The following is a 20,837-nucleotide window of genomic DNA, read 5'->3' on the forward strand; positions in this document are numbered from 1 at the left end:
ATAAGGACTGGAGAGAGAATCCAGTTCGACTAAGCTATCTGGCCTGTGCAGAAGACAGACAGATCTTGGAGAACAGCAGTGGATTATCAGAAGCTTAAGCAGCTGGGGAGTGTAACTCCTGCTGTAGCTACTGTGGTTCTATTGCTTGAGCAAATTCACATAAATTCTGGTGCCCGGTACGCAGCTGCTGAACTGGCAGATACGGTTCTCTCCACCCTGGCCAATAAGGGCCACCAGAAGCAGCTTGCTTTCAGCTGGCAAGGCCAGCAATACACCTTCACGGTCCCCTCTCGGGGTACAGCAACTCTCCAGCCCTACCTCGTAATTTAGTTTGGGGGGATCTTGATCAACTCTTCCTTCCACAAGATATCGCTTTGGCCCATTCCACTGATGACATTATTCTCACTGAACCTAGTGTGCAAGAAGTAGCAATACTGCAGCCTAACTGGTAAGACAGTTGCATGTCAGAGGTGGAAAGCAAATCTGAGAAAAAAATCAGGAGTCTTCCACCTCAGTGAAATTTCTAGGGGCTGGTAGCGTGGACATATCTAGATTTCCCTTCAAAAGTGAAGGATAAGTTGTTCTATCAGGCCCCGCTGATTCAGGAATCATGAGGTAGAAGTGAAAGTGGCACCACTATTTCTCCTAGTGACCATCTAGCAAAATTTTTGCTTCCTGTTCCTACCACCTTGTGCTCCTGCTAGCCTAGAGGTCTTAGTTCCAAGAGGAATGCTTCCATCAGGAGCACAACAATGATTCTACTGAGCTAGAAGTTAAGACTTACACCCAGCCATTTTACACTTCTCCTGCCTCTGAATGAACAAGCAAAGAAGGGAGTTACCGTGATGGATACAGTGACTGAACTTGACTACTAACGGGGAAACTGGACCTCTACTCCACTGTGCCAGAGTAGTGCTGGACTGCTACTGCACGATGGAGATAAGGAAGAATACGTGTGAAACACAGGAGATCCTGTAGGGTGACTCTTGGTATTACTATGCCCTGTGATTAAGGCCAATGGAAAACTACAGCAACCCAATCCAGGCTGGACAGCCCAGAGCCTTCAAGAATGAAGGTTTGGGTCACTCCACACGTTAAAAACCAGGAACAACTGAGGTGCCTGCTAAAGACAAAGGATATATGGAATGAATAATGAAGAAAGTTGTTAAAAATTACCAGCTATGACCACATGACCAGTTACAGAAACTAGGACTTTAATTGTCATGAATATTTCCTCCTTTTTATTATAAATGTATTTGTAATTATATGTAGATCAGAGGTTCCCACAACCCCCTTCCTGGGTTCAATTAATTTGCTAGAGCAGCTCACAGAACTCAAAGAAACATTTTTACTTACTAGATTACTGATTTTTGTAAATGATATAACTCAGGAACAGCCAGATGAAAGAGATGCACTGGGGAAGGTATGAGGAAAGGGGCCTGAAACTTCCATACCCTCTCCAAGTACAACACTTTCCCAGAATATCCACTTGTTCAAGCCGGAAGCTCTCAGAAACCTATCCTTTTGGGTGGCTATGGAGGCATCACTGCATAGGTATGGTTGATTAAACCACAGGCCATTAGTGATTAACTCAATCTCTAGCCCCCACTCCCCTCCCTGGAGGTGGGGGAACTGAAAGTTCCAACCCTCTCATCACAATGGTTGGTTCCGTGGGCAACCAGCCCCCACCCTTGGTTTACCTAGGAGCTTTCCAACCGGCATTTTACTAACATAACAAAAGACACATTTGTAGCTCTCATCACTTAGGAAATTCCAAGGGTTTTAGAAGCTTGATGCCAAGAACTGGAAGAAGATCAAATACATTTCTCTAATTATAAATCACAGTATCACAACAATCCGCCCTGCTTTAACTAAAATCATAACAATTCATCCATATTAAAAGAATGAAGAATGGAAAAAGACCATGAATATGATGGGAGTTGACAAGGGTTGAAAGAAGGAAAGAACTGTAAATTCTCATCTTCCATAGTGAGAAATTAATGGTTAATACCTAGAATGGAAAAATCAAAAAATGGCATTTCCAAGAGATTATCTAAAGACCTGAAGCAAGTAACAGAATAATCAGCTAGAAAAAGTGAAAAGTGGTTGCCCCAATGAATGGGGATATTAGGTGGAAGCACACTTTTTCATAAAACCTTATAAAAAAAAATCTGGCTCTTTATATGCATGTATAACTTTGATAAAAATGAAAACTTTAAATAGAGAAAACAGGAAAAACTTTTAAACATCCTAAATATCCATCAGTATGAGAATGGATTCTATTTACATAATGAAATACTCTAATATACTAAGATCTAAATGTATCATACTATATTGATATTGTAATCAAATGTGTCAAAAACATTTTGACTGAGCAATGAAACTAGCAGATCCATATGTATATACCCATACTATTTATATGAAATTATTAAAACTAGAACGTGATACTAAGTAAACATATATTTATTTATTTTGTTTACATATATAGAATAGAAAGGTGATAAAAAGAGAGGGAGTAAAAGCAAAAATCATCAACTGAATTTGCACATATCAAATTCATGAACAGGACTGCTCATGGAGAAGGAAGGAGGGAGATATAACAAGAGAGAGAAAACAGGAGAATTTAAATTTTATCAATAATGTTTTCTTTCCATTTTTAACAAAAACTAAAGCACAAAATCAAATCAAATCAAAGGAATAAATTATAATTAAAATGTCTTACTTGAGCCAAAGATGACTTGACACTGAGCATCATAATACTGGCACATGCCATTGTAACAATAGGCTTTGTTATTCTGGCAAGGATATCCATTCTGAATAAAAACATCTGGCTGACAGAACTGAGAAGAACCATTGCAATACTCTGGAACATCACACTCATTGGTTTTTCCTCGGCATAAAGTACCTCCTGGAAGGAACTACGGTAATAAAATCCAAATTAAACAGGAATATCAGGACAATCTCCACAAATTAATCAAACTTGAAGCCACAGTATTTATATCTATAAAAAGTTCTAACAACAAAAGATTAGATAAGCAATAGAAATATGAACAAAGTCTGATAACAGGCAACAAATAAGAGTCATGAAATACAAAAAATGAAAAAAATATAACCTCATTGATAACCAAAAGAAACGCAAATTAAAACTTTAAAAGCACCTGACATCTGGGGCGCCTGGGTGGCTCAGTCGGTTAAGCGTCTGCCTTTGGCTCAGGTCCTGATCCCAGGGTCCTGGGATGGAGTCCCCCATCGGGGTCCCTGCTCAGGGGGGAGTCAGCTTCTCCCTCTCCCTCTGCCCCTCTCCCCCACACCTGCTCATGCCCGCTCTCTCTCTCTCTAATAAATAAATAAGATCTTAGAAAATTTAAAAAAAGCACTTTACGCCTATCAGACTAACGAGGATTATAACACTTGCTATCAAGTGTTATATTAGTATCCTTATACTAATATTAGTATATTAGTATATATTATTATAATAATTATATTATATATATTAATATATATAATATTAATAATAATATAATATTATTAATATTATATTAGTATATAAGTATCCTTATTACACTGCTGGTAGAAGTACAGAGCGGCACATTTGTGGAAGGTATGTAAAATGCGTGTCAAAATTTTTAACATGCAATACTCTGTCCCAACAATTCCACTTACAAACAAAAATTAGAAGTAACCTAAATGGCCATCATTAGTTGACTCAATAAAGAAATTATGGTAGAGCCACACAAAACAGCACTAACTGTTTAACCATGTAGAACTATAGAATAAAGTCTGTGGTATCTTACTGAAAAAAGCAGGTAGTAAAAATAAGTGTATCTGTGTTCACACACTTTTTTTTTTTTTTTAGATTTTATTTATTTATTTGACAGAGAGAGACACAGCGAGAGAGGGAACACAAGCAGGGAGAGTGGGAGAGGGAGAAGCAGGCTTCTGTGGAGCAGGGAGCCCAATGGAGGCTCGATCCCAGGACCCTGGGATCAAGACCGAAGGCAGATGCTTAACGACTGAGCCACCCAGGCGCCCCTGTGTTCACACACTCATACACCACACATATACACATGCATTCACATTTGTATAGGAAAGAGTATGTAAAGTTAAATTATCAGCAGTGGCTACCTAAGGAGGGTAAAATGATAGGGCATCTTTCACTGTGTACTGTCTATACTTTGGTATTGTTAAATTATGTATAAAAAACACAGGTTACTTTTTTTTTAAGTAGACTCCATGCCCAGCGTGGAGCCCAATACAGGGCTTGAACTCATGACCCTAAGATCAAGACCTGAGCTGAGATCAAGAGTCAGACACCCAACTGACTAAGCGACCCAGGTGCCCCAGATAACTCTTAAAATCAGAAAAAAAAACAAAAACGTTTCTCCTTAGAAAAACAGTCTCACAAGACCACTTGTTATAAAAGAATGTAATTCAAAATTGCAAACAAGTGGCATAAAATTTTTCATAAAATCATATAAGAAAAATAGTGCTCTCTTACAGATAAAAGAACACAAATTTTAACATATGCATGTTTTTCCTTTTTCTACTTTTTTCCAAATACCGAGGAATTCCTTACTGTAGAGAGCAAAATGGAGTCTCTCACGTCAAGCAGGAGCCTGCGTCAAGGTCCGGCAGCCAGGAGGTATCGCCCGGACCCACGTCAGCCGACACCCCACAACTGATCACGAAGAACCAGAGGAGGTCTGCAGAGACCCCAAACGGAGTAAATCCCTTTAAAAAGGGAAGGATTGGGGCAGCGAACTGGCAGACTCTTCAGACCTGGCCCCTCGGTCTCGCCACTCGAGAAAGGCAATGGCCACGGAAGGCTCTGCCCCGCTGATCCCCGGGGTCTCCGAGCAGAACCGAGGTCTTCGCCGCCAGAACACCAGAAGCCGAGTGCGGAGAGCTGACCCGGACCAGGCCGAGGCCTTGGCTCAACCACACGCCCACAGCCTGACTGAGTTTGGTTCGTTCACTTCCTGCACCTTCTGTTACCTTGTTCGGTGTGTGGCTTGTCTTCTCTCCTGCTCTGGGTGCTGTGTAAGAAGCCAGGTTTAATCACATGGTGAACCGAGCCTGGAATCCCGAACCTGCTTTCTAATTGTGATTTAACTTTGCTTTAGGACTGAATAAAGCTGACACTGTGGAAAGACACAACTCGTGTAGTCAGCAGGATCCATGTCATTGACTCATCATGTGTTAGAAAATTTAAAAGAATCAGAAAAGACTCCTAAAGTCTTGCTTGAATTGACTATAGCCAAACTTAAAAATAATAAATTGGGGAATAAATTTATGTGAATATAGACTTTCCAGGCATCTCATTGAGAGTGAAATCCTAAGGTATCACAGGCAGGTGAAAGTGAAACTGGCTCTATGCAGGGAGCAGTCAGCAACGGAAGCTGGTCCAGGGCTTACCCCTTTGCATGCTGGGCATGCGGTGGAACTAGCCAAAGCTGAGACCAAGGGAGACTGCCTCAGAAAGGCACTTGGAAGGCTAAGAAAAATTAAACTATTTGGAGATTGCAAAGATACATGCCACTACTGGCCAAATTAATCTGTAACTTGGCAGAAAGACGTGAACAAAAATTGTGGAAAAATCTGTATAAATATCCTACGGTATAAGTGGGAAATAGAACTCTCCATAGTTAAGAAATTATATATAGCCACTGCTAGGTTACAAAAAATGAAGAAAGATGTGTGCACTAAGTAAATGCCTAAAAGGGATGGTGAAAAGGGCCAAGAGGCCCGACACCATACTTTGTGTAGAAGACCCATGGTACCCCACGGAGTTAGAAGTTAGAAAGAAGCTCACAACCAGGACCCCGGGAGATATAATCATGGATCTGAAGGATTCTAAAAATGTAAAGCCCTTAGTATCCTGGGTGCCCACTGAAGGGTTTCCCATCTTATCTATGAAAACCATCTTGCAGTTAGACCAGGACAAAGGGGCAAAGAGCTAGCTAATAAAGTAATAAGGAAGGCCAAATTAATGCATAATTTAAATTTAAAGAACGATAAACCATTGGGACCCCAGAACCCCCATCCTGAGGATCCAGGAGACTATGATAACCCCTGGTGGGGGGGATGGATTATCACAGCAGACCTATAATTACCAGGAAGAAAGTATTAGATTACAGTAATGGATAAGGAAAACCTGTGGAAGCAGCAGAGGACAGAGAATACACTTGTGCTGAACTTCAGAAGATTAGAACAGATTTTTGTCAAAAACATGTATCTGATGTAGACTGGTTGCTTCATGTATGGGATAATGGGGCAAATACAATAGCATTATCAGGCAAAGAGATGCATCAGGTATCTTCTTTAGCTGAAAACCCCGTTTAAACCAAGGAAATGAAGGCAAAATAAGCCACCAAAATTCTATCCCTTTGGGATTGGATTGCTTTGGCATGGAGAAGGGTAAACTCTTATCTAGATCCCACTAAATCTGGAGATAGATGAAATTGGACTGACTTAGAGCAGGCTCAATTACATTGCCAGAAATTGGCTATTCTGGCAATGATATATGACACTCAGGGAAGATTCACCACACCCTTTGAGGTGCCTGCCGCTAATGAGATTAAAAGAACACCTCTGTTAGGAGCCCCAGAAAACAAATATTTCATTTATGAATGCACTGGCAGGATGCCATACCATGCAAGATGTACTAAATACATTCAGATTATCAGCTGAATTATCAGGCACACATAAGATAACATTTATAGTTCAGGAAACACAGCAATCACATGCTGAGGACATATCTAAGCCCTCAAGGGCACCTGCATGCCCTGCTCAAACAAACGAACATACATGCAATCATCCGCTGAGAGAGACAGACCACAACAGAAGGTTTACATTTAATACCACTGTGCAGGTATCTGGAAACAAAACAAACAGACCATTTGACAAATACAGGACACGGAATTATCAAAAAAGAGGGAATAGAGAATATAATCAAGGATATTCAGAAAGAAATCAAAGAAAACATCAACAAGAAGTCACATGGAACAGAAATCAGTATAGAAACAGAGAGCAAAGAAATGAGGAAAGTAATAGAAATGGATACAAAAGATCAAGACAGAAGAGGAGAAAAAATAAACGTTTCATTCAAACCATTAAGAGAGGAGCAAGAATACCGGCAAAGGGAACAAGGAAGATTTTATTTTTTTTTTTTTAAGATTTTATTTATTTATTTGAGAGAGAGAGAATGAGAGACAGAGAGCATGAGAGGGAGGAGGGTCAGAGGGAGAAGCAGACTCCCCGCCGAGCAGGGAGCCCGATGCGGGACTCGATCCTGGGACTCCAGGATCATGACCTGAGCCGAAGGCAGTCGCTTAACTGACTGAGCCACCCAGGCGCCCAGGAAGATTTTATTTTTAATTTAGTTTTTTAATTTATTTTTTTTTACTTTTTTATTGTTATGTTAATCACCATACATTACATCATCAGTTTTTGATGTAATATGATATGATGATGATATGATGATATCATATCATAAGTTTTTTATAGATTTTGGATACTAACCCTTTATCTGATATGTCATTTGCAAATATCTTCTCCCATTCTGTCGGTTGTCTTTTGGTTTTGATGACTCCTTCTTTTGCTGTACAAAAGCTTTTTATCTTTTTTTTTTAAGATTTTATTTATTTATTTGAGAGAGAGAGAATGAGAGAGCGCACATGAGAGGGGGGAGGGTCAGAGGGAGAAGCAGACTCCCTGCCGAGCAGGGAGCCCAATGCGGGACTTGATCCAGGGACTCCAGGATCATGACCTGAGCCGAAGGCAGTCGCTTAACCAACTGAGCCACCCAGGCGCCCGCAAAAGCTTTTTATCTTGAAGTCCCAATAGTTCATTTTTGCCCTTTCTTCCCTTGCCTTTGGCGATGTTTCTAGGAAGAAGTTGCTGCGGCTGAGGTTGAAGAGGTTGCTGCCTGTGTTCTCCTTTAGGATTTTGATGGACTCCTGTCTCACATTGAGGTCTTTCAGCCATTCAGAGTCTATTTTTGTGTGTGGTGTAAGGAAATGGTCCAGTTTCATTCTTCTGCATGTGGTGATCCAATTTTCCCAACACCATTTGTTGAAGAGACTGTCTTTTTTCCATTGGACATTCTTTCCTGCTTTGTCAAAGATGAGTTGACCATAGAGTTGAGGGTCCATTTCTGGGCTCTCTATTCTGTTCCATTGATCTCTGTGTCTGTTTTTGTGCCAGTACCATACTGTCTTGATGACAGCTTTGTAATAGAGCTGGAAGTCCGGAATTATGATGCCGCCAGCTTTGCTTTTCTTTTTCAACATTCCTCTGGCTATGCGGGGTCTTTTCTGGTTCCGTACAAATTTTAGGATTATTTGTTCCATTGCTTTGAAAAAAGTGGATGGTATTTTGATGGGGATTGCACTGAATGTGTAGATTGCTCTAGGTAGCATTGACATCTTCACAATATTTGTTCTTCCAATCCATGAGCATGGAACGTTTTTCCATTTCTTTGTGTCTTCCTCAATTTCTTTCATGAGTATTTTATAGTTTTCTGAGTACAGATCCTTTGCCTCTTTGGTGAGATTTATTCCTAGGTATCATATGGTTTTGGGTGCAATTGTAAATGGGATCGACTCCTTAATTTCTTTTTCTTCTGTTTTGTTGTTGGTGTATAGGAATGCCACTGATTTCTGGGCATTGATTTTCTATCCTGCCACTTTACTGAATTCCTGTATGAGTTCTAGCAGTTTTGGGGTGGAGTCTTTTGGGTTTTCCACATAAAGTATCATATCATCTAAAAACAGTGAGAGTTTGACTTCTTTGCCGATTTGGATGCCTTTTATTTCTTTTTGTTGTCTGATTGCTGTGGCTAGGACTTCTAATACTATGTTGAATAGCAGTGGTGATAGTGGACATCCCTGCCACGGGGTACAAGGAAGATTTACTAAAACTTTCTTTACAAAAAACTAGAGGACCCCGGGATGGACTGGCAGGCCACCAAATCCAGGGATAATAGGCCATATATGCAATTAGCATTAAAGATAGGAAAGAAAATAATAACACATCTTTAGTAGATACAGGATCCCAAATATCATTATTAAAGAGAGAAAGACCTAATAAAGGAAAAACTATAAACACTGAAGGACTAGGAGGAAAAATAATCCAGGGAAAACCCATAGAAACAGAAGTGTTAATGTATGAAGAGAACCTATAAGACATACTTTTGTGAGTGCCCTGCAGCTAGGAAATATTATAGGAATGGATTTAATTCTAAAATTATATGAGGAATGGATGCCATTAAAAAGAAAGAAAAATAAGAATATATGCTTAGCACAAGTAAAGATAGATCCAATAGAACTCCCAAGACCCCATAGGGAATCATTTACTAAACGATACCCATTAAAAGGGGGACATAAGGAAATAAGAGAAAAAATAATGGAATTATTAAAAGAGGGTATAATTATTCCAGGAATGTCATCCAGTTTTAATAGTCCCATATGGCCAGTGTTAAAACCTAGTGGACAATATAGGCTAACGGTAGATTATAGAAATCTAAATAAAGTATCACCAAAATCAATGGGAGCATTATCTGACACAGAAGAAGTAATAAATAAGATAACTAGTTATCATGGAAAATATTATGTGACTATAGATATGTCCGACATGTTTTTTGCAATACCTATTACAGGAAAAAGCCAGGAATACCACATTCTCATGGGAAGGCAAACAATATCAATTTGTAAGGCTGCCCCAAAGATATCTGAATAGCCCAGTAATAGCACATACTATCCTGTCCACTCCTATAGATCAATCATTGTACAAATCTCTAGTAGTAATATCCTATACTGATGACATAATAACAACAAAAAAAGATAAGGAGCAATTAAGACAAGAAAAGGAAAAGTTAATACAGCATTTAAGGGAACATAGATGGACTATTAACGATGAAAAAATATCAGACCAGACACTCATTGCAAATTTCTAGGAATTCAATGGTCTTCTGAAGGAAGGAAGGTACCAGATAAGGTAATAGATAAAATACAAGCAATAGGACACCTAAAGATAAAAGAGAGGCACAGAGACTTATAGGCTTATTTGGATATTGGAGACAGCATCTACCATACTTAAATATAATCTTAAAACCTACTTACAAAATAACTAGAAAGGCACAAGATTTTGAATGGACAGAACAACAACAACAACAGGCTTTAGATACATTAAGGGATTTTTATTAAGACAATTCAAACAATACATTATCCAGCAGCAGGAGAACCATTAAGAATAGAAATATTGATGAGTGGAGAATATGGTCATGGTCCCTCTGGACAAAGAAGAAACATAAACCTAATTTTCTACCGATAGGATTTTGGACTACAAAGTTCCCATATTCAGAACATAAATATTCAATATTTGAAAAACATATATGGTTGCTATATGAAGCTTTAAAAAATATAGAACCCCTATTGGGAAATCAAAAAATAACAGTGCCGAGTCATATACCTTTGTTCCACTGGATAAAACTGAGCCCAGAAGAATGGACAGGTATCCAAATTGATTTGAAATTGCTAACTTGGAAATGGCATATCCGAGGAAGAGACATGTCCTTCCAGGGACAACCAGAACTTCACACCGAGGAGATATGTAAGACGGAAATAGTCTTGCTAGAATTTATTCCAAGGGAAAGGCAAATCCATACTCAAAACTTAGGGAAATACATCCCATCCTGGTCTAAAGGTCTATATCAAATGGCTGGTTTACAGATGGATCACCCCCTGGAGTTTCTGGAAGAACAGAACGGGCAGCCACAGCACTGAGACCCTGGGACAATCTGATCCTCAGAGAAAAAGGTAAAACTCAATCTGCAGAACATGTAGAATTAATTGCAGTAGTATTTGCTAAAAGAAAATCATTAGAGGAGAATCAAAGCACCATATATATTTTTACTGACTCATGGGCAGTAGCCCTGTGGTCAGGAAAATGGGAAAGAAATGATCTTAAAATAAATGGCAAAGACATATGGTCAAGAGAATATTGGGAAGAATTATATATAGCTTCAGAGAAAATTAAAATATGTTACACATGTGTCAGCACACAAAAAAGACAACACAGAGGTATCAAAATATAATAATGAGGTTGATGCATTGACAAGAGACACTGAGGCAATAGAAACAAAGGAAGGATTATAATTAAAATTAAAAAGAGATAAGGAAGGATGGAGACACACATTGCCACTAATAATATTACAAAGAGATAGGGATGGAAAATGGGAGGTACCTAAAGTAACACCAGTTGAAATTTAAAAAGACAGGAAACCAATATCACACAGATAAGGAAATAACAGAAATACTAATAACTCCACATGCAATTATGGAAATACATACAAAGCACAAACAGGAACACATGCCTTATATAAATGGTTCACTGAAAGAAATCTTAAAGTTACTTGGCAGGAGAAAAAAAGAGCATTACAAGGATGCATCACATGTAAACAGATGGTACGTAAATACAGGTACACTGCATCAACAGATACATACATACAAGCCTACCACATTTAATTTTACAATACAAACAGACTTTCTAGGACGTTTAAATCACAGCTATCCACAGATACATGCCTCTGCCCTGGTAGACATATATACAGATTTAGGGATAAGCTCTGGCTGCCTCTAGCCCTTCAGCTCATGCAACAATAAGGGCTCTATAGTCATGGGCAGCTCACTTTGGAGCACCAGGAATAGTAGAAAGTGATCAGGGAACTCACTTTACAGCCACCTCAGTTAAAAAGCTCTGTGATCTATGGGACTTACAATGGAATTACCATCTAGCCTACAATCCTACAGCTGCTAGATATACAAAGAGATTTAACTGATTATTAAAAAGAGAATTACGAGGGGTGCCTGGGTGGCTCAATCATTAAGCGTCTGCCTTCGGCTCAGGTCATGATCCCAGGGTCCTGGGATCGAGACCCGCATCGGGCTTCCTGCTCAGCGGGAAGCCTGCTTCTCCCTCTCCCACTCCCCCTGCTTGTGTTTCTGCTCTCGCTATCTGTCTGTCAAATAAATAAATTAAAAATCTTAAAAAAAAAAAAAAGAGAATTACGATTGATAAGAGAAACAAGGAAGTTCTTTTTTTTTTTTTTTTTTTAAGATTTTATTTATTTGACAGAGAGAGACACAGCGAGAGAGGGAACACAAGCAGGGGGAGTGGGAGAGGGAGAAGCAGGCCTCCCGCCGAGCAGGGAGCCCGATGTGGGGCTCGATCCCAGGACCCTGGGATCATGACCTGAGCCGAAGGCAGACGCTTAACAACTGAGCCACCCAGGTGCCCCGAAACAAGGAAGTTCTTAACAAGCCCTGGATATAGCTTGCTTTTTGCTAAATCAAAGAGACAGGTTACAAAAAGATGGTCCTCATAAGATGTCAAACACCCCTGCCCCAGATACAGAAAAAAGGGAGGTAACAATAGACACCGCTTCGACTTACATATAAAGCAGCAACAAAACTGAGGGACAATTCCACCTCATTACAGGACATTGTTGCTCACAGGCACGGAAACATTTCTCGGACTACAGGGGCTAAAGGACAGTTGCAACTTAAGAATATCCAGGACTTTTCTCCTATGGACATACCTTAAAAATCACTGAAGAAAAATTACATACTAGAAGGGCTTTCTATTACAGATTAGAAAAAAAAACTGATATATATTTTTATGCCCCTGCTTACTTTGTACTTGTCATTATAAGACAAGTCTAATACATGCACACTTACATTATCAATTAGGACACAAAAATGCAGTGTTGATCTCGTTTTCTGCCAATAATGCTGCTGGGCAAATATTACTTATAATTATTAATATTCTCCTGATTCTTTGTCTTGTTGAACTAACCAGATACTTCACCTATTGCCACAACGGAAATTGCCACATTGGTAATAGACCCAACCACAGTGCAGAAAATTAGCTAATTATACCATCTGCTTAATTAAGACAGCACTAAAAGAATAAGGTTTTTTACATTAGGAGAGAGAGAGAGACACAACAATCACCAGACTCAACCATACCAGACCTCCCAGAATCTCGTGACAATGATCTAGATTTGACACTTATAACTTGGGAGGACAATCCAGGTATGCAACAATACTTCTCATTAACCTAACCATCAGACGCACAATGGGTAGAACATATATGGTCAGTACAGCACCCTATCTGTGAGAATATAACTAATTCATCTATACCAATTTGTATAGCTAACAACCTCCCATGCATTACCTGACCTACCACCCACTGACAAAATTAGACTTAGAAAACCTTTATAATTCCTGGTAGGACTAGGCATCATCTCTAACTTAATTATCTCTGCAATTCAGGAAGCAGAAATCCAAACTATTAAGCAAGAATTATTTGCATTTAAAAAACGTGAACCCCTTAAATAACGCAGTAGAAAACTTAGGTTCCAAAATTTCCTCAGCATTTAAAGAATTACATTCTATTGTCCATAGATCATGCATACCAACTGGAATTTAATTATAATATCAACCATAAGGTTCAGGCCCTGCAAAAAAATTTACTTAATCTGAGAAATTTTTATTTGAATGAACAATTAAAAAATAATTGCTACAGAATCAATAACCTTCTTGAGAGAGCATGGAATGATATTAAAAACATTACAGCAACAGGAAAAATGTATTCTTCTGACTGGACTGAATCTCCTTTACAATTATACACCTCGAGACCTTCAGGTTGTGACAATAGAGGGCAATGTAAACTTTCATTGTTAAGAGTATTAGGAGGTCAAAGATACAAATGTATCCGAAGGGGTACGTGCACCCCAATATTTACATCAGTGAAGTCCACAATAGCCAAACTGTGGAAAGAGCCAAGAGATCCATCAACAGATGAATGGATAAAGAAGATATGGTATATATATACAATGGAATATTATGCAGCCATCAAAAAAAATGAAATCTTGCCATTTGCAACAACGTGGATAGAACTAGAGGGTATTATGCTAAGCGAAATAAGTCAATCAGAGAAAGACAAGTATCATATGATCTCAATGATATGAAGAATTCTTAATCTCAGGGAACAAACTGAAGGTTGCTGGAGTGGTGGGGGGTGGGAGGGATGGGGTGGCTGGGTGATAGACATTGGGGAGGGTATGTGCTATGGTGAGTGCTGTGAATTTTGCAAGACTGTTGAATCACAGATCTGTACCTCTGAAACAAATAATGCAGTATATGTTAAGAAAAAAAAAGAAGATAGCAGGAAGGGCAAAATGAAGGGCGGGAAATCGGAGCAGGAGACAAACCATGAGAGACTATGGACTCTGAGAAACAAACTGAGGGTTCTAGAGGGGAGGGGTGGGGGGATGGGTTAGCCTGGTGATGGGTATTAAAGAGGGCACGTTCTTCATGGAGCACTGGGTATTATACACAAACAATGAATCATGGAACACTTCATCTAAAACTAATGATGTAATGTATGGTGACTAACATAATAAAATAAAACTTTAAAAAAAAAAAGAGTATTAGGAGGTCAAAGCCTACTAGTATATGACTCACATGCTGTGCCACAACAAATACATGGTAATACTGCACTCCGGTAACACATACACCCCTGTGGATGGATGGATATTATTACCCAAAGAAATGGTATTTCAGTGATCTCATAACATGTACTATACCTGGCATGAATTGGAAATCAATGCTGATCTTTTTCCTTTAACAAGAACATCCACTGAAAAGTTATTTTTGAACATGGGACACTTTAACTGGATAATTTGTGCTAATGATTATTCAGAGGTTAAATTCTTCAATCATACTAAAATGAAGGATACTACTATCACCATAAACAATGAATGTATTAAAATACTGTATGCTATTAATGTAGCATGTAATAATGTTGCCAAAATGGGTACCTACATCTCAGAATATTCATACAAAGATCTTCCAACATCTTACCATATAAAATAACAGAAATACCTTGGGTTAAAACTGACAAAATTGATAAACTTTTGGATGAAAACATGGAAGGACTCAAAGCAGCCCATAAAACCTTAACCAAAAGCTAACCCACTTTAAAAATGCTATGCAGGCCATTCATGCAGCTTCAGCCGTCACTAATACTAACTTAGCTGCATTAAACAAAGACATAGAAAACTTACATAATAAATGTTCCTTTCTAGAATTGTTAGCAAAACCCTTCAAACAGGTGGTTTGTTTTGGCTTCTGGTCTGACTATAACCCTTTAAAATACCTAAAGATGGGATGGAATTATCTCTACACATGTTTGGGAATCCATTAAGGAAGTCCTTTTAGTTATCATTTTTGCTATATATCTTATTAAATATGCTATTAGAATGTTATGCACTCTTAAACTTAAAAAGAAAAAAAATCACAGAAAGACTATGATTAACCATACCCTCGCCATTCTTTTTTGGATACACCAAGAGCCTATGCTGAAGATTCCATATGTATTTTTTTTATTGTCTTCTTTTTGTTTGACTTTATTCAATTAGATGTGACTTTGAGTTGGGAGTTTTTGTGTTTGCTTGATTCATTTTAATATGTCTATCTTGTTTGGATTTGATGTGCTCTTTATCTTATATGGTTTGAATTTAACTGATTTTGTTTGATTTCTATTGAAAACTTGATTAAATAACCTAAAAGTACCTTTTGCTATGTTACCAAACTACTACTGCCATCCTGCTGTAAGACATACTTGATTCCTGCATGGCCCTTACAGAATTTGCCATGAGGAATCATGGAGTGGAATGTAGAGAGCAAAATGGAGTCTCTCACGTCAAGCAGGAGACTATGTCATGCAATGACGTGAGCAGTTCAGTTACTGCAGCTAGGAGGTATCACTGGGACCCACGTCAGCCGACACCCCAGAACTGATCACGAAGAACCAGAGGAGGTCTGCAGAGACCCAAAACTGAGTTAAAAAGGGAAGAATTTTGGCAGAAAACTGTCAAACTCTTCAGACCTGACCCCTCTTTGTCTGACTTAAAAAAGGCAATTGCCACAGAAGGCTCTGCCCCATTGATCTCCGGGATCTCTGAACAGAACCAAGAGTCTTCACCGCTAGAACATCAGAAGCATTGAGTGCAGAGAGCTGACCCGGACCAGACCGAGGCCTTACCTCAACCACACGCCCACAGACTGACTTCAAATTTGGTTTGTGAATTTCCTGCACCCTTCTGTTATCTTGTTCGTTGTGTGGCTTGTCTTCTCTCCTGCTCTGGATGCTTTGTAAGAAGCCAAGTTCAATCACATGATCAATTGATTGTCACTGAGTTTGGAATCCTGAAACCTGCTTTCTAATTGTGATTTAACTTTGCTTTAGGACTGAATAAAGCTGACATTGTGGAAAGACACAGATCGTGTGTGCGCCTTCATAGTGTGCTCATGACACTTACCCAACAGTCTTTACAACAGTCACCATATGCACATTCGGCAGATGATTTAAGTTTACAAGTACTTCCTTCACAACAAGGGTCAGATTCACACTCCTGTGAAAAGAAAATAACTGTCAATAAGGAAAGGAGTCACTGTCATCAATTTTCATTAATCAAAGTCCTATCTCAGATCTAAAATCTTTTTTCTAACTGGGCTATAGCTGTGCTCGCTTCGGCAGCACATATACTAACTCGGCTATAGCAGTTACTCTCCGGAAAATCACTTACTATCCTTCTCAAGTTATCAGTGACTCTTCATTTATAACCATTTAAAGTTCAACAACTTTCAAAGGACTGAAATCATACAGAGAATGCCTCTTTGTCTGCTGGAACTGCCAGAAGAAGATACTTTTACTATCCATAGTTCTACAGGCTAGCGGTCCAAACAAAGTTCCAGCCAATTCGGTTTTTGGCGAGGACTTTCTTCCTAGCTTGCAGACAGTTGCCTTCTGGCTGTGTGCTCACACGGCCCCTCTTCAGTGTGGATGTTCTGACAGAGACAGAGCAAGCAAGCTCTTCAGGATCTCTTCTCTTAAGAACACTAACCCTGTCAGATCAGGACCCCATCCTGACCGCATTCACCTTAATTACTTACTTGGAGGCCCCATCTGCAGATACAGCTACCCTGGGGGCTAGGGCTTCAACATATAAATTTGGAGGAGGAGGATACATTCAGTCATAAGTTCCTTTAATTATCATGGAGAATTAAGCATCCATCAATGCCTTTCTCTTCATGCTCAAGGTCTGACTTATCTAATGGGTGTGTCTTCACCTTATGTGGACATTCTTTTTATCTTGCCTGGCTTCTCTCACCTCACTTTAAGCCTCCATGGCTCCCCATCACAACCCCCACACAAATCCCACAACCTCCCACCCACAGAGACATCTCTTCTATGTTCCAGCTAATGTGTTCAGGTCTGAATTGTTTGAGAGGAGAAGGAGGGGGAAAGAATAAGACAGGGGACAGAAGGAGGAGGGGAAGAGAGGGGGCCGAGGAAATAAGCTTTCTTTCATTTTTGAAGAATATTTGTCCTACTTTGGAATTCTAGGTTGACAGTTTCTTCCATTGAGAACTGTAAATATGCTGTTCTATTGTCTTCTGGCCCTTAGTGTTTCAGGGAAAAAATCAGCTGCCATTCATATCTCTGTTCCCCTGTTTTTTTATTGGCTTCTTTCATTATTTTCCCTTTATATCAGCATTTTGACTACAGTATACCTAAGTGAATTTTCTTTGTAATGATTCTAGCATGGGTTCACTTGGTGTTTTGAAATTGTAAGTCAATGTTTTTCCCTAAATTAGGGGGGTTTTCAGCCATTATTTCTTTTATTTTTTCTTTCATTCTTAGTCTCCTGAAATTTCACTAACAGTTACATTAGACTATTTGATATCTCCTATGTGTCCCTGATTCTCTGCTCATTTTTCTTTTATCTTTTCTATTTGTTCTTTAGATTGAATTATTTCTTTTGATCGGCTTCATGTTCATTGACTCTTCTGCCATATTAGTCTGCTATTAATTCTATCCAGTGAAACTTTCATTTATTGGACTTTTTAGTTCTATAATTTCTATTTGGTTCTTTATTATAATTTACATTCTTTCTAAAACTTTTTATCTCTTTAATCATGAAGACCATATTTTTCTTTATTTCTTTGATGATAAATAGTGGAATACAATTGATAGCAGCTTTATTTCTAATAGCAAAATGTGAGAAAAAAACCCAAATGCCCTTTAATGGGTGAATGATTACGCAAACTCTGCATGGTTAAACAATGGTTAAACAAACTCCAGGCAGGACCTCCAGGCTGGTGGAAACACTAGCATAAACATTATTCCAAGTTCTCTGTAGTAAAATCCATCCAATGGAACAATACTCATAAAAAGGAATGAAATAGTAATACATACAACAACTTTAGATTGAGGCATTTCATTTAGTGAGGCATTTCATTTAGTGAAAAAAAGCATTTCATTTAGTGAAAAAAGTCAGTCTCAAAGAGTATATATTTTATATATACTCCATTTTATATAAACTCCATTTATATGACATTATTGAAATGGCAATACTACAGATAGAGAACAGCTTAGAGGTAGCCAGGGGAAGGGATCAGGGCTGGAGTTGGGGGTGGGTATGAATACAAAGAGGTCGCAGCAGGGAGTTTTATTGTGTGATGATAGAACAGTTCTCTGTGTTAACTGAGGTGGTGTTTACATAAATCAATAAATGGGATAAAATTACACATACACACGCATACACAAATGTGGTTAAAAATGGTGAAAACTGAATAAAGTCTGTGATCTAGTTAATGCATCAATGTCAGTGTCCTGGTTTTTATATTGCATGAGAGCTACATAAGATATCACTTTTGGGAGAAACTGGTGAAAATACATGGGGCTCTTCGCACTGTTTATGCAACTTCCCATTAGTTTATAATCTTTTCATAATAATAATGTAAAAATAAATGAACTCTAGGGACACCTGGGTGGTTCAGTCAGTTAAGCATCTGCCTTCGGCTCAGGTCATGATCCCAGGGTCCTGGGACTGAGCCCTGAATTGGGCTCCCTGCTCAGCGGGGAGTCTGCCTCTCCCTCTCTCCCTGCTTGTGCGCCACCCCCCTCTCTGTCTGCATCAAATAAATAAATAAAAATATTTTAAAAATAAATAAATAAATGAACTCTAATTTAAACCTTGTACCATACAAAAGAATTAAGTCAAAATCGATCATAGTCCTAAATATAAACCCTAAAATTAGAAGGCTTCTAGGAGAAAACCTTTGCAACTTTAGATTAGACAAAGATTCCTGAGATATAACATCAAAAAAGCATAGCCCATAAAAGCATAAATTGGTAAAATGGGCTTTCATCAAAATATAAAGCTTCTAGTCTTCAAAAAACACTGTTAAGGTAATTAAAGGTAAGCCAGAGACTGGGAGAAAATATCTGCAAATCTGGATAAAGGACTCATATCCAGAATATATGAAGTACTCCCAAAACTATCTAATTTTCAAAATGGGGAAAAGAGGTGAACAGACACATCATCAAAAAAAGATATACAAATGGCAAATAAGCACATGAAAACATGCTCAACATCACTAGTCACTAAGGAAATGCAAATTAAAACCTCAATGAGGTACCACTTCACATTCCAGAGAATGGCTAAACTGAACGCTGACTATATGAAGTGTTGCCAAGGATGTAAAAGAACTAGAACTCTCATACACTGACAGTGGGGATGTAAAATGGTACAAACACTTTGGAAAACAATTTGAAAATGTCTCGAAAAGTTATACACCTAACATATGACCCAGTCATTCCACTCCTAGGTATTTATCCAAGAGAAATGAAAACATAAGTCCATATGAAGACTTGTATGCAAGTCTTCCAATACAGCAGCTTTACGTGTTAATAGCCAAAAACTGGAAAGAACCCAAATGTACATGAACAGATGAAAAGATAAACCAACGGTACCATGTCCATACTACTCAATGATAAACAGCAATAAAAAGGAATGAACTACTGACACAGTAGAAACATGGATGAATCTCAAAATAATTATGCGGAGGGAATGAAGCTAGAGAAAAAAAAAATCATTCCACTTACATGAAATTCTAGGAAATGCACACTAATGTATAATGACAGAAAGGAGATCAGTGATTGCCTGAGGATGGGAGAACAAAAAGGGATGGAAAGGGCGCCTGGGTGACTCAGCTGGTTAGGCGATTGCCTTCGGCTCGGGTCGTGATCCTGGGGTCCTGGGATTGAGTCCCATATCGGGCTCCCCCTGCTCAGCGGGGAGCCTGCTTCTCCCTTTCCCTCTGCCTGTCACTCCCCCAGCTTGTACTCTCCCTCTGTCAAATGGATAAATAAAATCTTTTTTAAAAAGTGGGGGTGGGGGCTGTGGAAAGAAGGGAGTACCAAGAGTCACAAAGAACTTTTTGGGATAATGACGTGTTTATTATCTTGATCATGAAGATGGTTTCACACAAGTATACATGTATCAAAAATGTATCAACTTATATACTTCAAATATATGCAGTTTATTGTTGACCAAGTTTTCACAATTGCACATTTCTTACTCTTTGCTCTGTCCTAACATAGTTATTAGTTTTTTAGTAAAGCTTCTCTCTTTCCTACAGGCCCCTGAGCTCTGCTTGTCCCTACAGAAAAAGTGGAGTGTACCACCCCCTCCCTCCTATCAGCTATTCGTGGAAATCAGCTGACTACAGCAGAACACTTTCATATCAGACCTCACTGGTCATTTCCCCTTGCTTATCCAGCTTCCTCTTAAAAGATTCTGCTTATCAGCTTGCCCTCACCTTGACCCTTTAAAAGAAAAACCTTTTCTTATTTCATTTTAAGATGCTTTCAGATTTCTGAGATCAGAGCATTCTCCCTATTACAATAGTCTTTATTCTGAA

At 38.8% G+C, this 20,837-nt stretch overlaps 1 protein-coding gene across 2 annotated transcripts in view; it reads right to left on the minus strand.

Annotated features, from left to right (window-relative positions):
• The window catches only part of ADAM9 (ADAM metallopeptidase domain 9), a 163,204-nt gene that overhangs the window by 56,125 nt on the left and 86,242 nt on the right, over positions 1-20,837 (minus strand). For both annotated transcript variants that reach the window (XM_035003990.1, XM_035003991.1), the window contains exons 13-14: positions 16,388-16,480; positions 2,723-2,918 (exon numbers count right to left, since the gene is read on the minus strand). In XM_035003990.1, coding sequence (XP_034859881.1) covers positions 2,723-2,918; positions 16,388-16,480 — 289 coding nt within the window. The remainder of the gene's footprint in view (positions 1-2,722; positions 2,919-16,387; positions 16,481-20,837) is intronic.

This window comes from Mirounga leonina, unplaced genomic scaffold, assembly GCF_011800145.1.
Source record: "Mirounga leonina isolate KUSES-001 unplaced genomic scaffold, KU_Mleo_1.0 Mir_128, whole genome shotgun sequence".
Classification (NCBI taxonomy): Eukaryota; Metazoa; Chordata; class Mammalia; order Carnivora; family Phocidae; genus Mirounga; species Mirounga leonina.